General features: G+C 45.9%; 1 protein-coding gene across 12 annotated transcripts in view; it reads right to left on the reverse strand.

The window, feature by feature from the left end:
* The window catches only part of ppip5k1a (diphosphoinositol pentakisphosphate kinase 1a), a 154055-nt gene that overhangs the window by 37273 nt on the left and 100498 nt on the right, over window positions 1-16284 (reverse strand). For 5 of the 12 annotated variants that reach the window (XM_085972417.1, XM_085972406.1, XM_085972412.1 and 2 more), the window contains 3 exons: window positions 15677-15770; window positions 6499-6624; window positions 975-1037 (listed from right to left, as the gene is read on the reverse strand). In XM_085972417.1, the coding sequence (XP_085828543.1) occupies window positions 975-1037; window positions 6499-6624; window positions 15677-15770 (283 nt within the window). Of the gene's footprint in view, window positions 1-974; window positions 1038-6498; window positions 6625-15676; window positions 15771-16284 lie in introns of those variants that run through there. The other 7 variants (XM_085972411.1, XM_085972410.1, XM_085972413.1 and 4 more) reach the window with 4 other exon arrangements.

Raw genomic sequence — 16284 nt, forward strand, 5'->3', positions numbered from 1 at the left:
TTTGATTTTATTCTCTGCCTGATGCAAGAGTTCCATGATTTTTCTTTTTTTAATCCCCTCCTCTCCTGAAGGCACAGTGTTATTGGGGGTATGGTTCCCCAGGTTCCAGTGCCCCAACGTTACCCCACACAAGTGACCGTATCGAGAGCCTGACCCTGTGCCCACTAAATGTCCACAGACATGCACTTTCCATCAGGTATCACTGGGACTGTGATGCGGAGTTGGAGACCTGGCTGATTACTGCGCTCCCACCCCCCCCCCGGCCCCCCTGGTCACGTGACCCCCCATCCCCCCTTTCCTAGGACGACGTCACCGATACCAATTGTAGCGCCCTTGCTGAGACTGGCTTACTCGGCACACAACAGGAATAGCATCTGCTCTGTATGGCTCGGCAGCACATAGCATGCCCTTTAGATGGTGCCACAAAAGTTCCATGACTTGAGCATAACCGCAAGTTAGCAGAATGGCGCCTCCGAGCCAGGACGTCACGTGACCCGGATTGGTGGCCTTTACCACCAACTGACCCATTTGATAGACAACCTGGCCGTGCATCCCGAAACCTGCAAAAGACAGTCAAGTTCTCCGACGGTTAACTGGACAGTGAAGCAAAATCAGGAGGTGCAAATGGTCGCCAGTCGGAACTTCACAGCTGGTGAAATGGAATGATTGACAGGTGCGATTGCCATTCTAAACTGATGGAGGTTTAATTGAAAGGAAGTGTCATCAACTTAAAAAAAAAGGTTAAAAATGTGTGGGACTTCTTTTTTCTTAGAAGAATCACTGAATCATGGTAAAGATTTTGGTGTGGTAATGCCGACATAATGGAAAAAAAAATAAAAAGTGGAAAAACAAATTGAGAAAAGGTTGAAGTGGACATTTAAAAGATTTTAAAAAGCACAAGTGCATTTAAGAACCATGCAAAAAAAAAGTCAAAGTTAAGATTGTAAAGGATAATTGAAAAGAAGCAAACATACCATTAGTCGGATGCTTTGCAAACGAGACAGAAAATCTTTTAACGGCTGGCATAGATAACATTTCTGAGGAAACAAAAAGGGCTGAAGTTAAAACTAACAGTGCAGTTTTAACACAGAACGTCCCACATTACATGAGCGGGTGATGACTTCTTAAAAAGAAAAATGCAACCCCAATCCTCTCACATCGGGGCCTCTTCCTTCAACACTCTCTCCGTTTGGTTGTGCTGCCGGGGGGGGGGGGGGTGCGGGGGGGGGAGTCGAGTGGGACACCCCTACACGATTGCACCTCCCCGAGCTTAGCTATTGGGAGCAATATCTGGCTGGCACGCATTAGGGTCGGCAATGCATCTTTCTCTATGTCCGTCCAATCAACTGCGTGCCCGTCCCAACGTGACCTAGCACAGTCCTCTTCTTTTAGCCAATGGGCATAGAAGCTGGTTTGAGTATTGAAAGCCATTATGTCCAAAGCTTTGGGGGGTGGGGCGGAGTTTAAATGCGAACAAGCTCAGAGACTCAAAAGCGTAAAATGGGCACCTTAAACAGGACAACCTCCATATGCCGTGCTTGAAGAGTCAGGTTTCCTTTGCGGGTGGCTGGTATCGGCAAGCCCACCAACCGTGTTGGGAATGCTCAGACCTACTATACCTTTGATACTCGTGCTGCCGTTCTAGATTTGGTACGCCGCCACATGCCACAATGTGGCCTGGTATTGGCAAAAGTGAAATATCTCTATGCGATGGCTTTGCACCAGGGGCAGTACACAAACGCTGCCAGTTCAAAGTCTGCCTTTAAGGAAGTAAAGCAAAATTAAGATGGCCGTCCTGGCCCGCCCATTCTACTGTTACTGCCTGTCCCATTTGCTTGCCATTAAATAAATAATCGCCTCGCTGGAGAATGGCGAGCATAGCTTTCTTGCATGCGTTTGCATCACGTGTGCAGAGATCTGTCACTCCACAGGGCGGTGCGTAGTGTAAATGCTCAGGTCTCACCCTTCCTGCATTGTTGCCAAGGTGCTGGAAGTGGCACAACAGTAAGTGCAACTGTAACAATAGCATTACATTCATGCATCGTCCAAAAGATTAGGTGTGTTACAGGAAAGCAGCTTGCATGACCTATACCAATACCTGGCACTTTGAGATAGGCACCATTGACTTTTCCCATGCCATCTCAGGAAAGCTTCCACTGGCAATCCACTCTTCGTGGCTACCTTAAGATTCCTCGAGACATCTTCTGAACCAACTAGACATTTAATGTTAACATCTCACATTTACTGGGGATCGAAATAAGAATGAGAAAGAGAGCACGACTGATAAACTGCATGCTTCCCCTCGTGACTGGAACGGCCATTACCAAATGTTAAGTTTCCAAGAGTAGAATTGTGGCGAGAATGAGCGGGATGATGCAATAAAAAAATAATGTACAAGACGCTCGGGCTATGACGTGCATCAACAGTTTTTTGGCGACCAGATCACTGGATAACAAAAAAAACGGAAGAAAAAAAATACCGCTTTCAAACTAAGCCCAGCACACAGCATTCTTAATGTTTGACTGTTAGCGGTTTGTTCCCTCTTCTGCTGACTCCTGCTGAGATACCGATCCCATGGTCCCCTTTGTCCAAGTGAACATTTTCCACGTGCAACCCTAGACAGTATCGGCAGTCTATCCAACCAAGGGGGGAACACTGCAGTCGAGTTGATCCTGTCCTTGCCCAACAATCTCCACGAACGTGCCCAGTAAGACACAAACACACCAAACACGCACACGTACACAGACACAACACACAGATTCCAGCACGGAGAGCTGCCCCTTCCCTGGCCCATGGCTGTCGAGACCAACCTTACTGCCCCTCTACTGCAGCCCCAGATGTGCTCAGCTAACTCAGTACGGACCAGGGATCGAGTGCGGCTCCGCTGCTCACTGCATTAATCAGCTGACGTACTGGACGAGCACAGCTTGTGCATTAATCAGCCCTAAATTCTCTATTCCAGACAGACCTGGATTACAGCCATTATTAGTACATAGATCTTTCATCATATATTTTCAAATTCAACTCCAATTCTTCAATCCGTGTCCTCGGAATGGAAAATCTTGTCAGGGATTAAGCGTTGTCTGGCCAGCCAATCAATCCACATTAATATTATTACTGGTTCTGATGATGAATTGCTTTGAAGAAAGTTTGTACAGTATTAGAGCTTAAGTCAACTTGGATTAGTTCTCAGTTCTCTGGGTACAATAGGTCCACCAGTCAGTGCGAGAAAGCTCTGTAAAGTCACTCATCACCTGCTGGGTAGAAGCTCTTAGAACGCATTAAAAATAAACCCTACAAAAAATTTAATCAAAAGGAAATAAATCCGAAGAAGAAATATAATTTTTTTAAAAAGAAATCACACCTTTAGAGCTTTAAGCGAGGTAGCAAGAAGAGTCACAAAGGGACAGACCATGGGAGAAAACACGGATAAAGGAAGGAGGGAGAAGGAATTACTGGTAAACTGGTGAGTTGTTCTCTTCTCCAAAGTCGCGAAACTGTAGAATAAAATATTTCAGACACAACTTCCTGTCGCCTGTCCCAAGTTACACCCCACACAAAGTTTTATTAATTAAAGATATTAATCGGAATGAATTCTGCAGCTACTCTTACTGATGGGCTATATCCTATGATTTAGCAAAGCCAAGACTTAAGATGATCAGTGTGCATTTTTAATTAATGGAAGGTTGCAACATTGCAATCAGATTTCCAGAGCTCAAACTCCCACTTTTAAAAGATGGGTTTGCACTATAATTATCTCTTGTGTACTTGTTGAAAGATCCAAATCTATTATATGGCTTAGCATGTTTCCCCTTGTTGCACAGTTGCTCGTCTCACTCACATTGGCTCCAAGGAAGAGTAAGGTTCAGACAGTCAAGCCCAAAACCTCAGCGCACAAGAGGCCTTTCTCTATGGGGTTTGGGAAGAGCTGGTGTCCGTATTCCCCTTGAGGTGGGGGAAGAGAAGAGCTCCCTTGAGGGGTGAATCCCAATCTAGGAACGTGTATTTGAATAAAATACTGATAAAATTCTTTACACGTGTTTTAGCGGACACCAAGATCTTTTCGATTGTTATACCACCTCAATTAAGACTGTCATCATGCTGTCAAAATTGGACATAGGAAAGTCTTTCTGCCACATAAACTATGTACTCTGAACAGTGTGCAGACTACTGCAAAGCATGTGGAGGAGATTTAGTATAAGGGAGAAGGGAAAGTATAACCCATGACTGACCAGAAGAGATAGGTCTCATCTGCATACACTACTAGCAGTATCTGTGCTGTGTAAATATTATGGGTAAACTTCATCTGGGGGTGGGAGCCAGCAGAATCCACTTCAACTGGCAAAATACCCATCCTTGTCTCTATTTAGTCTGCTCGACTACTGTTTGTATTCATTTACTCAACTCAAACATCCTCGACACTGTCAAAGCAATAGATTGCTGCTTTCCATGAGCTAAAATACTAATAGCTGTGGATGATTATAACCAAGTGATAATTAACACTGGAGATGAATTAGTGAGGCACTGCATATACCAGGTGTGTGTGTGACTGGAACAGGAGTCAATGATTGCCTTCTGAGGTGGCTTTCCCCTTTCCTGCATTCCAGACACATCCACAATATTCTCTCCCACTGAAATTAATGGAAACAGTCTGAAGTATCTTTCGTAACAGATTGTCAAATGTTCTCACATTACAATTAACAAAGAGACAAGCTGGTAGCACAGCTTACCTTTCCCAGGAACAAGTGCCAGCCTGCAGTATAATACAACAAAGGCTGGCATATCAATTAATCCCGAGACAATTAGGGATGGGCGATAAATGCTGGTCTTGCCAGCGACACCCACATCCCGTGAACGAATAAATACATTTTTTTTTAATCGCCTTGTCGTTTATAGCTCCCGGGACCCATTTCATTTGGTTATATTTCAGCTCGGGTCTGCTGTAGTTAAAAAAAAACTTAAAACAGGCATTGGAATAGCGGGCAACACAACTCTACACCCATGCAAACACGCATGCATAGAGTTCTATAATCCCTGGGCAGAGTGTGGGACCAACAGTATAACTCAGGTCTGTCGGCTCCACGTCGCACTTTACAGGCACCAGTGGTGAAACTAGCCCCCGACATAACATCTACAGAAATACTAAGCATGTCACATACAATAATATTTCCTTCCATAGAAGGAGTATGGATGCCTTCATGATTCCCCCCCCCCCGGTTTATTATAGTGAATTGTCTACTTGCTTCTATCCCTTGTATACACCTAAAGAGTCACCACGGACAAACTGGTAAAGCGTACACTGTAACCTGGTGACAGTGAAACTGATTATTCAATCGGTAGGTAAAAGACAGTCAATTACTTTATCAAACTCTAACGTACACATTCAGAATTTAATCTAGAGTGAACCACACAGCTGATTACTCATCAAATTACATCATCTTGCAATTCCATTTCTTTATGTTCCCCCCTCCGCTCCTGAAGGTGCTGACTCTGGTTGGGGTGCAGTGCCAGGGGTGCCTCGGCCAAGCGGCCGTGAGCCCAGGTGGTGACAGTCAGCGGGTCATTCAACTGGAAAGGGCATCAAAGCAGAGCTTACTATCCAGACAGGAGTCACTGGACAGGGGTCAGGAGCAGGCGAATGATGGTTGACTACAGCGCCCCCAACACTCTAGCTGAGGGCATCTCACTCGACGCACATCAGGGGTTGAGCCTAAAAGCCCTTCACCGTCCACGTGGCTCCGTATCACAGCACATCTGAGAACACAGCCAATGGCAGAGTCCACGGTGCCATTTCTAATGCTTGCGTGAAGGCTTTATTGACTAATCAGCTCCCAGCTCACCACGCTCCTCTCTATCAAAATGTCCTCCAGCACGCTAATCTCCAGCAGCTTGAAGAAATATTACATGTGTTGACAATAAATATTGCATGAATGACACAATGAAACGAACCTGTTTCTAAGCGGCAGTACATCAGAGATTAGATAATGCTCGGAATTTAAGACATTATTGGAACCTCTCAACATGTTAGTTCTAAAGGTATTGATTAACCGATGTATTCACTAGGTCGAGTAGCGGTTTTGGAAGAATATCGCCTGGGAGTCACAATGTGCGATATTACTGTACAAGTACTGGGTCTGGTTGTGTCAAATTCCTCTGCCTGCTGTTTTAATGGAGGTGTTCACCGGTTTAGTGTAACTGGGTTAATGCTTCTTAAAACAGCAGACAGGGGAATTGGAAATGCTGCTCGTACCATAATATCACACACTGCGTAAATGTGCTCAGGTGATCATATCGCACAGGCTTGTACGACAATCAGAGAGGATTTGGTGCCTATGAATGAAAAGTCCTTGATTTTTTTTTAAACCATTTCCCGCCTCAGAATAATAGATTTCTACTGAAATTAGTTTTGATGAAATGAGAGTAGCCTAAGGTGGCAGCGTTCGGATCGCTTCCGGCACTGTCGAACCAGCAAATTGAAAACAATTCTCAACAACCTACCATCCTTCAGAGAAAAATAACTGGAGCCACTCTTTCTGCGGTGCGAGCGGGCGTAGTCTTGGAGGTTAGGGGCACTAGAGGAGCCACCAAGTACTGTGGTACTGAACAAACCAGCACACTGGGAACCTGCACACGAGACGGTTAGGTGTTAGGTCAAAAAAAAAGGTTTAGTAACAATCCCTCATGCTGCATGCGTTTATAAGATCTAATACACATATACGCAGGACAGGTGGGAGATAATTTTTGAAACATTCAGAAACATTGCAGAATTTCAGTCTGGGAAGTTAGGGGTCACGTTAGGTTTTTTAAAATTTTTAAATGAAGATAAATTTCATTACTTATAGTTGCCCAAAAATACAAGTCTCTAACCGCACCCATCCCCAGTGACAGACTTGTAACCACCAGTATTTCACGCTTGTTTTATACAGCTCAACATGCTCTCTAAACACAACCCAAGTTTGCAAGCACTGAATCTGTACATACTATACCTCATGGTGTTTTTCACTGGTCATGAGGAGATGGCAAACATTTTTGTCACCTACCAGAATCTAGGCCCAATAGGAACGGGAGGAGGCCATTTAGCCCCTCGAGCCTGTTCCGCCATTGAATTAGATAATGGCTGATCTGTTTCTTAACACCATCTACCCGCCTTGGTTCTGTAATCCTTAATACCCATGCCTAACAAAAATCTATCAATCGCAGTTTTGAAATTTTCAATTGACTCCCAGCCTCAGCAACCTTTTTGGAGGAGAGAGTTCCAGGTTTCCACTAAGCTTTGTGTGAAGAAGTGTTTCCTGACATCAATCTGAACGGCCTAACTCTAATTTTAAGCTGCTGACCCCTTGTTTTGGACTCCCCCACCAGAGGAAATATCTTCTTTCTATCCACCCTATCATATATTTCCTTCAGTATATTTTTCTCCTGCTGGTGTGTGATTCCCTGGGTGCAGTGTCCTGCTGGTGTGTGATTCCCTGGGTGCAGCGCCCTGCTGGTGTGTGATTCCCTGGGTGCAGCGCCCTGCTGGTGTGTGATTCCCTGGGTGCAGCGCCCTGCTGGTGTGTGATTCCCTGGGTGCAGCGCCCTGCTGGTGTGTGATTCCCTGGGTGCAGTGTCCTGCTGGTGTGTGATTCCCTGGGTGCAGCGCCCTGCTGGTGTGTGATTCCCTGGGTGCAGCGCCCTGCTGGTGTGTGATTCCCTGGGTGCAGTGTCCTGCTGGTGTGTGATTCCCTGGGTGCAGTGTCCTGCTGGTGTGTGATTCCCTGGGTGCAGTGTCCTGCTGGTGTGTGATTCCCTGGGTGCAGCGCCCTGCTGGTGTGTGATCCCCTGGGTGCAGCGCCCTGCTGGTGTGTGATTCCCTGGGTGCAGTGTCCTGTTGGTGTGAGAGTCCCTGGGTGCAGCGCCCTGCTGGTGTGTGATTCCCTGGGTGCAGTGCCCTGCTGGTTTGTGATTCCCTGGGTGCAGCGCCCTGCTGGTGTGTGATTCCCTGGGTGCAGTGCCCTGCTGGTTTGTGATTCCCTGGGTGCAGTGCCCTGCTGGTTTGTGATTCCCTGGGTGCAGTGCCCTGCTGGTTTGTGATTCCCTGGGTGCAGCGTCCTGCTGGTGTGTGATTCCCTGGGTGCAGCGCCCTGCTGGTTTGTGATTCCCTGGGTGCAGCGTCCTGCTGGTTTGTGATCCCTTGGGTGCAGTGCCCTCTGGTACCTCACCCACGTGGTCATGCAGTGACCTTCGGCAGGTTATTTAACTATGATGATCTAAATCCTGTCCTCATCCAGTGGCCACTTTCCAGCAGGGATCACTAAGTAGCAAGCAGCGTTGGGAGGGACTACCTGAGACATTAAAACTGTCCTTTTCAGATGTGGCTGTGCCTGCTTTGTATTTTGTAACACATTTTTGCTCTCAGACCTATCATTTTAATAAATGCGGTGTAAAAAAATTACAGCAATAAGCAAACTAGTGAGTGGTTTTTAAAATAAAATAATTTTGTAACATGAATAAGAAATTATTAGTATTTAAATTGAAGTGTTACAAAAGCCAAAGCAGTCTTGGTTATAATGGCTCATCTTTTCCCATATGCAAGTATAATCTTACAATGCCAGTTTTCTCAACTAGTACAAGGACAGCAAGAGAGATCATTTAAAATCTTGTGTCGAGCGCTTCCCGTTGTCATGCTTTCCTCTTAACATTTATCATTGTAAACTTCTATGTCAACATTTCCCATTTGATTTTGCTATGTCAACTGTCACAATGTAGTTACAAGATCTGGCCACTAGGTGGTTATATGAAGGGCGTTTCTGAAGTCTCTCCCCAACTCAAGTCGCCATCTTGTATATAAACTATGGCTAATACCAATTTACTAATTATCTCAACAGCCCCAATTAAAATTTATGACAACAAAAAACTATTTGCATTATTTACTGTAACCATATGAATGCTCAACATAAATAGTTTTGCAATCTAGTTTATTTGGTTACTACCACTCCTTTCCTGGTAGTGCTGATTTTTGCTGGGATATGGTTCCATGGGAGGCTATAGATCTCCATTACCTCGTCCAAGCCTAGATGGTGAGAATTATCTAGCTATTCAGCTATGAAGGGCATCACAATTTGAGTCTGTCCTCATCACACAAGCACTTCCAGCAGTGATGGGCAGAAGTGGGAACCTTGGCTGATTTCCACTCCACCCCGCTCCCTAGCCAATTGTAAATCAGCTAACTCAGCATAGACCAGTGTACCCACTAAAGCGCGCGGCAATGCAGCGGGAGGTCCCGCGCAGGTCGCTCACTAGCTGCTGTCGCTGGAAGATACGGCGCATGTGCGGCCGCGTGGCAAATTTAAAGGGACCGCGCACTTAGACCGGAAATTAAAAGGAGCATTGGGATAGAACCAAGGATGTTCCTTCCTGCATGGCTTAACACTACTTACCCAAGTGAGCAAACATCAGAAAATAGGGCACCTGCCCTTTAGCCTCCTCCCTTCCCACCATTCAGGGCCCCAAACACTCCTTCCGGGTGAAACAGCGATTTATTTGTACTTCTTCCAACTTAGTACAGTATACTGTATTCGCTGCTCACGATGCGGTCTGCTCTACATTGGGGCGACCAAACGCAGATTGGGTGACCCTGAGCTTTGGGTCTCTTGCCAATTTAATTCTCCAACCCACTCCCACTCTGACCACTCTGTCCTCAGCCTCCTACATTGCTCCAATGACGTTCAACGGAAGCTCAAGGAACAGCACCTCATCTTTCGATTAGGCACTTTACAGCTTTCCGGACTCAACACCGAGTTCAACAATTTCAGATCATAACCACTGCTCCCATTTTTTCGGACAGCAGGTGCTGGTAAAGGTTCTGTTGTTGCCATTTACACCTCCTCTAGACCCATCTTTTGTTTCTTTACTTGTCCCATTACCATCTCCTTTTGCTTCGCCCCATCATCCCTTTTGTCATTTAATCTCTCCTGCCTTCCACCCTATCACAGACCTTCCCTTTTGTTCTTTCCTTCCCTCCCCCGCTTGCCCTGCCCCTTCTTAAAACCTGTCACATCTCTAACTTTTTCCCAGTTCTGACGAAGGGTCATTAACCTGAAACGTTAACTGTTTCTCTCTCCACAGATGCTGCCTGGCCTGCTGAAGGTTTCCAGCATTCTCTGTTTTTATAAAAATATATCTTCTTATTCATAACTGTAATTACAGAAGAACGGGATCATAGAAGTCAAAAGAACCTTTGACAGCACGGCTAGATGTATGTGTTTTATCAAAGTTATTTCAACTAAGTGTCTCAGTAGACAGTTATGGTCATTTTTTTTTTTAAATTAAAGAGTTTGTCAAAAAGGTCCAACCAATGCTTAGAGATGGAACATGTTTAAGCCGGCACTGACTGAAAGCATGCTTGGTCAGTCATACGTTGGATGCAATGCAAGTCTTACCAACAATATCTCATAATTCTCACCTTAGAAACCATAACTTTTTTAAATAAACCTTATAAAATCATAGAATAGTATAGCACAGAAGGAGACCATTCGGCCCATCGAGTCTGCGCCGGCTCTTTCGAAGAGCAATCCAGTCAGTCCCACTCCCTCACTCTTTCCCCATATCCCTGCAATTTTTTCTCGTCCAAGTATTTATCCGATTCCCTTTTGAAGGCTACTATTGAATCTGTGTCCACCGCCCTATCAGGCAGCGCATTCCAAATCCTAACCACTCGCTGCGTAAAAAGGTTTTTCCTCATGTCGCCTCTGGTTCTTTTGCCAATCACCTTAAATCTGTGCCCTCTGGTTATCGACCCTTCAGCCACTGGAAACAGTTTCTCTTTATTTACCCTATCCAAACCCTTCATGATTTGAAACGCCTCTATCAAATCTCCTCTTAGCCTTAACTGACCTCATTCTCTGCTGGCGTGCAGTCCCACAGCTTCCAGTAACTCTCCCGTGGGAGCACAGACAGTGAATTTCAGCAGGCTGCTTGACCAGTCTGCCAAATCTCACCGTCCAGGTCCATATCTGAAGTACAGCCACTTGGGTGGAGTGGCAGAGAGGAGAGTTGCACTGTGGAATTGTACTCCAGCAAAGGAGAGGGGCAAGAAGAGAAAGCACAGACAGAGCACTAACCTCTGAAACCTTCAATTGCATTCTATTCGTTCAGGAAAAGACAAGAGAAAATTACTGTGGATTATACCTCCCCCCCCCAAAAAAAACTCGACAAAGGATATACCAGACAAGCTGTGTAATCCCAAAATGGAAACTGATTTTAACTTAGAATCTCTCTGTCGCTTTTCATTTCTGTTAAGGGCTCTATATCAAAGTAAATCCGTAAACCAGTGCTGCAATTTTAAAATATGAAGTTCAAAAGTTCAATTTTCCTATATCTTCACTTCAAATATCATCAAAATGTCACAGCTTGCTTTTATCAGAATGAACCACTGCACTGGACGATAACATTGAACTTGCACAAAGACTCCAGTTGGGAAGAGTGATTAATCGCTCGGAAATCAGTGCGTTCAATGCCTCCGAGGCTTAAAAAAGCAAACTTGTAGTACAGTACGTGCAAGTGCGCTACACGTGGGCAGTGCAGAAACTCGCGGTGTGTGTCACGGAATGATGTGGCACATCAAGTCGCTGCCACTCACCATTACTGAAAGCGCACACAGGCGGAACAGTCCACCATTACAACGAGTACATTATAAGCTGACAAAATATAATGCTCAATACATTCAGGATATTAAACTGCCTCGATAGCTCAGTTGGTAAAAAGCATACAGGTCCCTAGGTTCAACCACTAGCCTGAACTAGAGCTCGCCGGCAGCCAGTGCAGAGGCTGGAGCTGCTAAACTGGCCTCAGCGCTCTGCATTATGAAGCAGGTAAATGCAGCAAGTGATCCTGCTCCTGGTCACTAGCCAGTGGCTCCTGCCAGAGAGTGTGCACGTGTGGTCATTAAGTGAAATTGGACTTGGTGGCGATGCCCTTCACAGTCGAATGGCCAATTGATACTCACAGCTGAGACTCGCACGTGCAGTATGGCCACTGTATCAGAGGGCTGCTAACGTTTGCAGGGAAAGAACTTGCACTTATAGATCGCCACGGGACGTGCCAAAGCCAGTCAACTACTTAGGAAGTGCGGTCGCTTGTTTTTGTAACTTGTAGCAACAGGATCTTTGGCCAAGTCGCTGTGTGGAGTTGTTGCTCTGTCTGACTCGGTGCTACACTGGGCAGGGCCTTTACCAACTGAGCCACCGTGGGCGCACAATCGTTTGACCATTGATTGCTGTTCCGCGAATCGGGCCAAAAAGGACTCGAGCCTATTCCTACTGAAAGCAATGGATTTATCCAGAAATTCTTAAGAACAAAGAGCCTAAAGAACGCTCCACAATACATCTCTTCTATTCTGCCTTTCACCATTTAGCTTAAACTCCCCGAAGGATGCAGCAGCATTGCCAAAGCTTAAGCAAGGGTTCGCATTCCTCTTTGGCAGCTGTAGGACTAGGGATAGATTTGGCAGTGTTCTGTATTTTGTTTCCACAAGGTTGCGTTGTAACTGCGGGAAAAAAAAGACCCTTCATTGGAAAATAAAATGGGATGGAAAAAACGTCACAGCAAGTACAGTTGACAAAACTGATCGCTCACGTCAGTTTCCCTGTGAAGTGTGAACGGGTTGCGGAGAAAGACATGCAAGTGTAAAGAGTTGACGCTGGATTAGAGATTGCTCTGTGCACTTGTACCTATTTGGACTAACTGGGGTCGACTTTCATCGCTGGGCAGACATTGAGCAGACAGTGGGTGCAGTGATCGGCCCGCATTTGCATTCAGTTGGTCAGCTGCACTACGCATTCCGATTGCTGGTAGACAGCTCATCACTTGTGTGGGGGGGGGGGGGGGGGGGGGGAATCCAGCAGTCCGTCCACAGAGCACGGGGTTAAAGGGGCAGTCTGGGCCGATCGGGGGTGGGTGCGTGGGGGAGGGGGAGGATTAGGCAGCAAGGCGCAGTTAATGCCCGTTCAGCTGCCCAAAAGGTGGCATATAATTATTGGTTATCTTTCCCAGAGCTGCTTCCAGCGATCCCTTTAAGGGACGCAGCGCTCGCCATTTCCTGCCCTGTGTAATGGGTGGGTCCAGCACAAAGTGGCATTGGGGTCCTAACATCATTGGATCTCAACAGACCTCCATCTAGGTCCCAAGCTCTAGAATTCCCTCCCTGTAACTTCAGAACTCTAGACCTCCATGGCCTCGCCCCATCCCATCTCTGTAACCCCCTCCTGCCCTACAACCCTCCTCCAACTCTGCATTCCTCCAACTCTGGCCTCTTGTGCATCCCCAACTCCCTTCGACCCACCACTGGCTGCCGTGCCTTCAGCTGCCTAGACCCTAAGCAGTGGAATTCCCTCCCTAAACCTCTCTGTTTCTCTACCTCTCCTCCTTTAAGATGCTCCGTTTTGTCCTGGGGCCAATATTTATCCCTCAACCAACATCATCAAAACAGATGATCTGGTCATTATCACATTACTGTTTGTGGGAGCTTGCTGTGCGCAAATTGGCTGCCGTGTTTCCTACATTACAACAGTGACTGCACTTCAAAAAGCATTTTGGGACACCCTAAGGTTGTGAAAGGCGCTGTAGAAATGCAAGTCTTTCTTTTCTTTATTTAAAACCTACCTCTTTGACCAAGCTTTTGGTCACCTGTCCTAACGCGTCCTTGTGTGGTTCGGTGTCAAATTCTTTTCGATTACGCTCGCGTGAAGCGCTTTGGGAGGTTTTGCTACGTTAAAGGCGCTATATAAATGCAAGTTGTTGTTGACGTACGTTGTATAATGAGGCTGCTGCCTGCTTCTGGCGGGAGCGATGGCCCACTGAAATAAGGCCCGCTGAGAAACAGTAGCGAGTGGGAAGTTGGCGCTAAGTTTATTGTTTGTGATTTTGGTCTCGCTACCGCTCCGCTCTATTAAACAGGGTGAGAGAGACCCCAAAATTAGAGCGAATGTTGCTGAAATTATTACTCCACGTCTCTGCTGCATGTTAAAGACAAAAGCGTTTTGTTACATGCGTGTTCAGGCAAAACAAGCCAAAGAAAGTGTGGCGATCTCTGGCTCCGTAAACAAGCCAACCATGCTGGTCCAACCAAAAAGTGTGCACATTATAGGGCAGGTAATTAATACAGGCTATTTTATCTATAATTTAGCCGCACCACTTTTTTTGTACTCGTCAAAGTGAGGGCTATTAGTGCTGGGGAATGGAACACAGGCACCCAGCGTCCGCATCTAGCACTCCCAGGTCAGGCACGGCACGGCAGTTAGATGGTAGATAACACTCGGCTACAACAATGTACATTAGCTTCACTCTCAGAGGAACACTCCTTAACCACACTAGTATGACTCTATTCCAATTCCCACACCAGCCATCCTGAGTGAGGATGCCTGTGTCGTGTCAAATTGCGGCCAATTATTTAAGGTTTGGACCCATGTCCACTTGGAATCAGGCTGGCTAAATTCACTTACAGCCAACAGAAACTTTCATCCTTGGTTCTGAACCCATGTTCCAGAAGTGAAAGGCCAATGTCGAACCCATTGCCCCACCTAGCCCCCTAATTTCCCTAATATCCAGTTACTAGAAGTGATAACTTATCCTGTAGGGTTATGTGGAAATATCACCACTGCACAACACCGTGACTACTTTATTAGTCTTAAGGGTTACTAACTGCCATCAGGTGCTTAGAACCATAGGATTTTACAGCTCAGAAGGAGGCCATTTGGCCCGTCATGCCTGTGCTGTCTCTCTGGAAGAGCTATCCACTTAAACCAAAACGTTGCCCTTTTCCTATACACTTTCTGTTGCAAATATTTAGCCATTTCCATTTAAAGCCATTATGGATTCTGCTTCCATCAGTGTTTCTTCATTCATTAAAAAGCTTCTGAAAATCTCTCCCTTTGTTCTTTTGGAGATCTTAAATCTATGCCCTTTAGTTACTAACTCAAAGCCAGTGGCAATAGTTTCTCTCTATTTATCTTACTAAAACCCCACACAACTTGAACATTTCTAATCAAGCCTCCTCTTAATCTTCTCGCTCTAGTGAAAAGCCACAGCTTTTCTAGTCTCTCTTAAGTAGCATCTTAGTTACTCTCTTCTGCACCCTTTCAACGGCCTTGACATTATTCCTAAAGTAGGGCATTCACAACCGGACACGATATTCTAATTATAGCCGAGTCAATGATTACATTCCCTTTTGGCTTTTGTACTCTAGGTCCCTATTTATAAAACTTTGGATCTCATATGCTTCCCCCTCTCCCAAAAAAACCCAATTTTAGCAATTTGTCCTCAGACTTTTAAAGATTAAATCTAACTCTGCTAAAAGTTCGAGTGTTTGCCGAAATTCCCCACCTGAATTTTGGAAACCAGTGAACAGCTCCCAACATCCCTAAAGAGAGCCAGTACTTGATGAAAATAGTCACCTCTAAAGTTTGATTAAAATCCATTAAAAGTGTTACCATGCTAAGTTCTCAAGATGCAACTAGGGATGGGTAATAAATGTTGGCCTTGCCAGCGACGCTCCCACATCCCATGAACAAATTTTTTAAAAGTTAGTGCCGGTGGACAAGTTTACGAGTGCACAGTCACTATTTATAGTGGCATGCACGTGGTGAGGCCACACCGCTATTGTGTCCTTTAGAGGTTCCAGTATGTCAAAATCTCTTACCCAGACCGCTCTGCTTCACATCAGACAGCTGTCGGGAATACGGAGGAGCCAGCAGTCGGTATCCGCTGTACTTCGACGAACTTTCCGACAGCACCTGTCAACGAAAGAGACGCTTTGCATAAAAAGGAAAAGCAGCCAAATCCAGGACTTCAGTAATTGCTGCCGAAACCATTAGGTTTGAGAAGACCTGCCCTCTCAAATAGCGATTCTGCTAATGCAACATTAAGAGTGGCACGCACGTCACAACCATGGGGAAAACTCCCCTTCAGACAGAGCAACAAAATGTACCCCGAGGAGCGTTTACACTGAAAGAGTGCAGCTTACCCACAGGTGGACTGATCTCTCTCTCCCTCAGCTGCACTCCTCAATATAAATAACCTGACCTTCAGTAACACTACAACCTTGTGGACTTACAAAAATGTGTACCTATTAATCAACTATCAATGCAATGGCAGCTGTGGCTCAGTGGGTAACACTCTCGCCTCAGTCAGAGGTTGAGAGTTTAAGTCCCCACTCCAGAAACTTGAGCACATAAAGCTAGGCGGACACTCCCAGTGCAGTGCTGAGGGAGCGCCGCACTGTCGGAGGGGCAGTACTGAGAGAGTGCC

The sequence above is a fragment of the Somniosus microcephalus genome, chromosome 32 (assembly GCF_052327205.1).
Source record: "Somniosus microcephalus isolate GS21.2 chromosome 32, FLI_Smic_1.0, whole genome shotgun sequence".
Classification (NCBI taxonomy): Eukaryota; Metazoa; Chordata; class Chondrichthyes; order Squaliformes; family Somniosidae; genus Somniosus; species Somniosus microcephalus.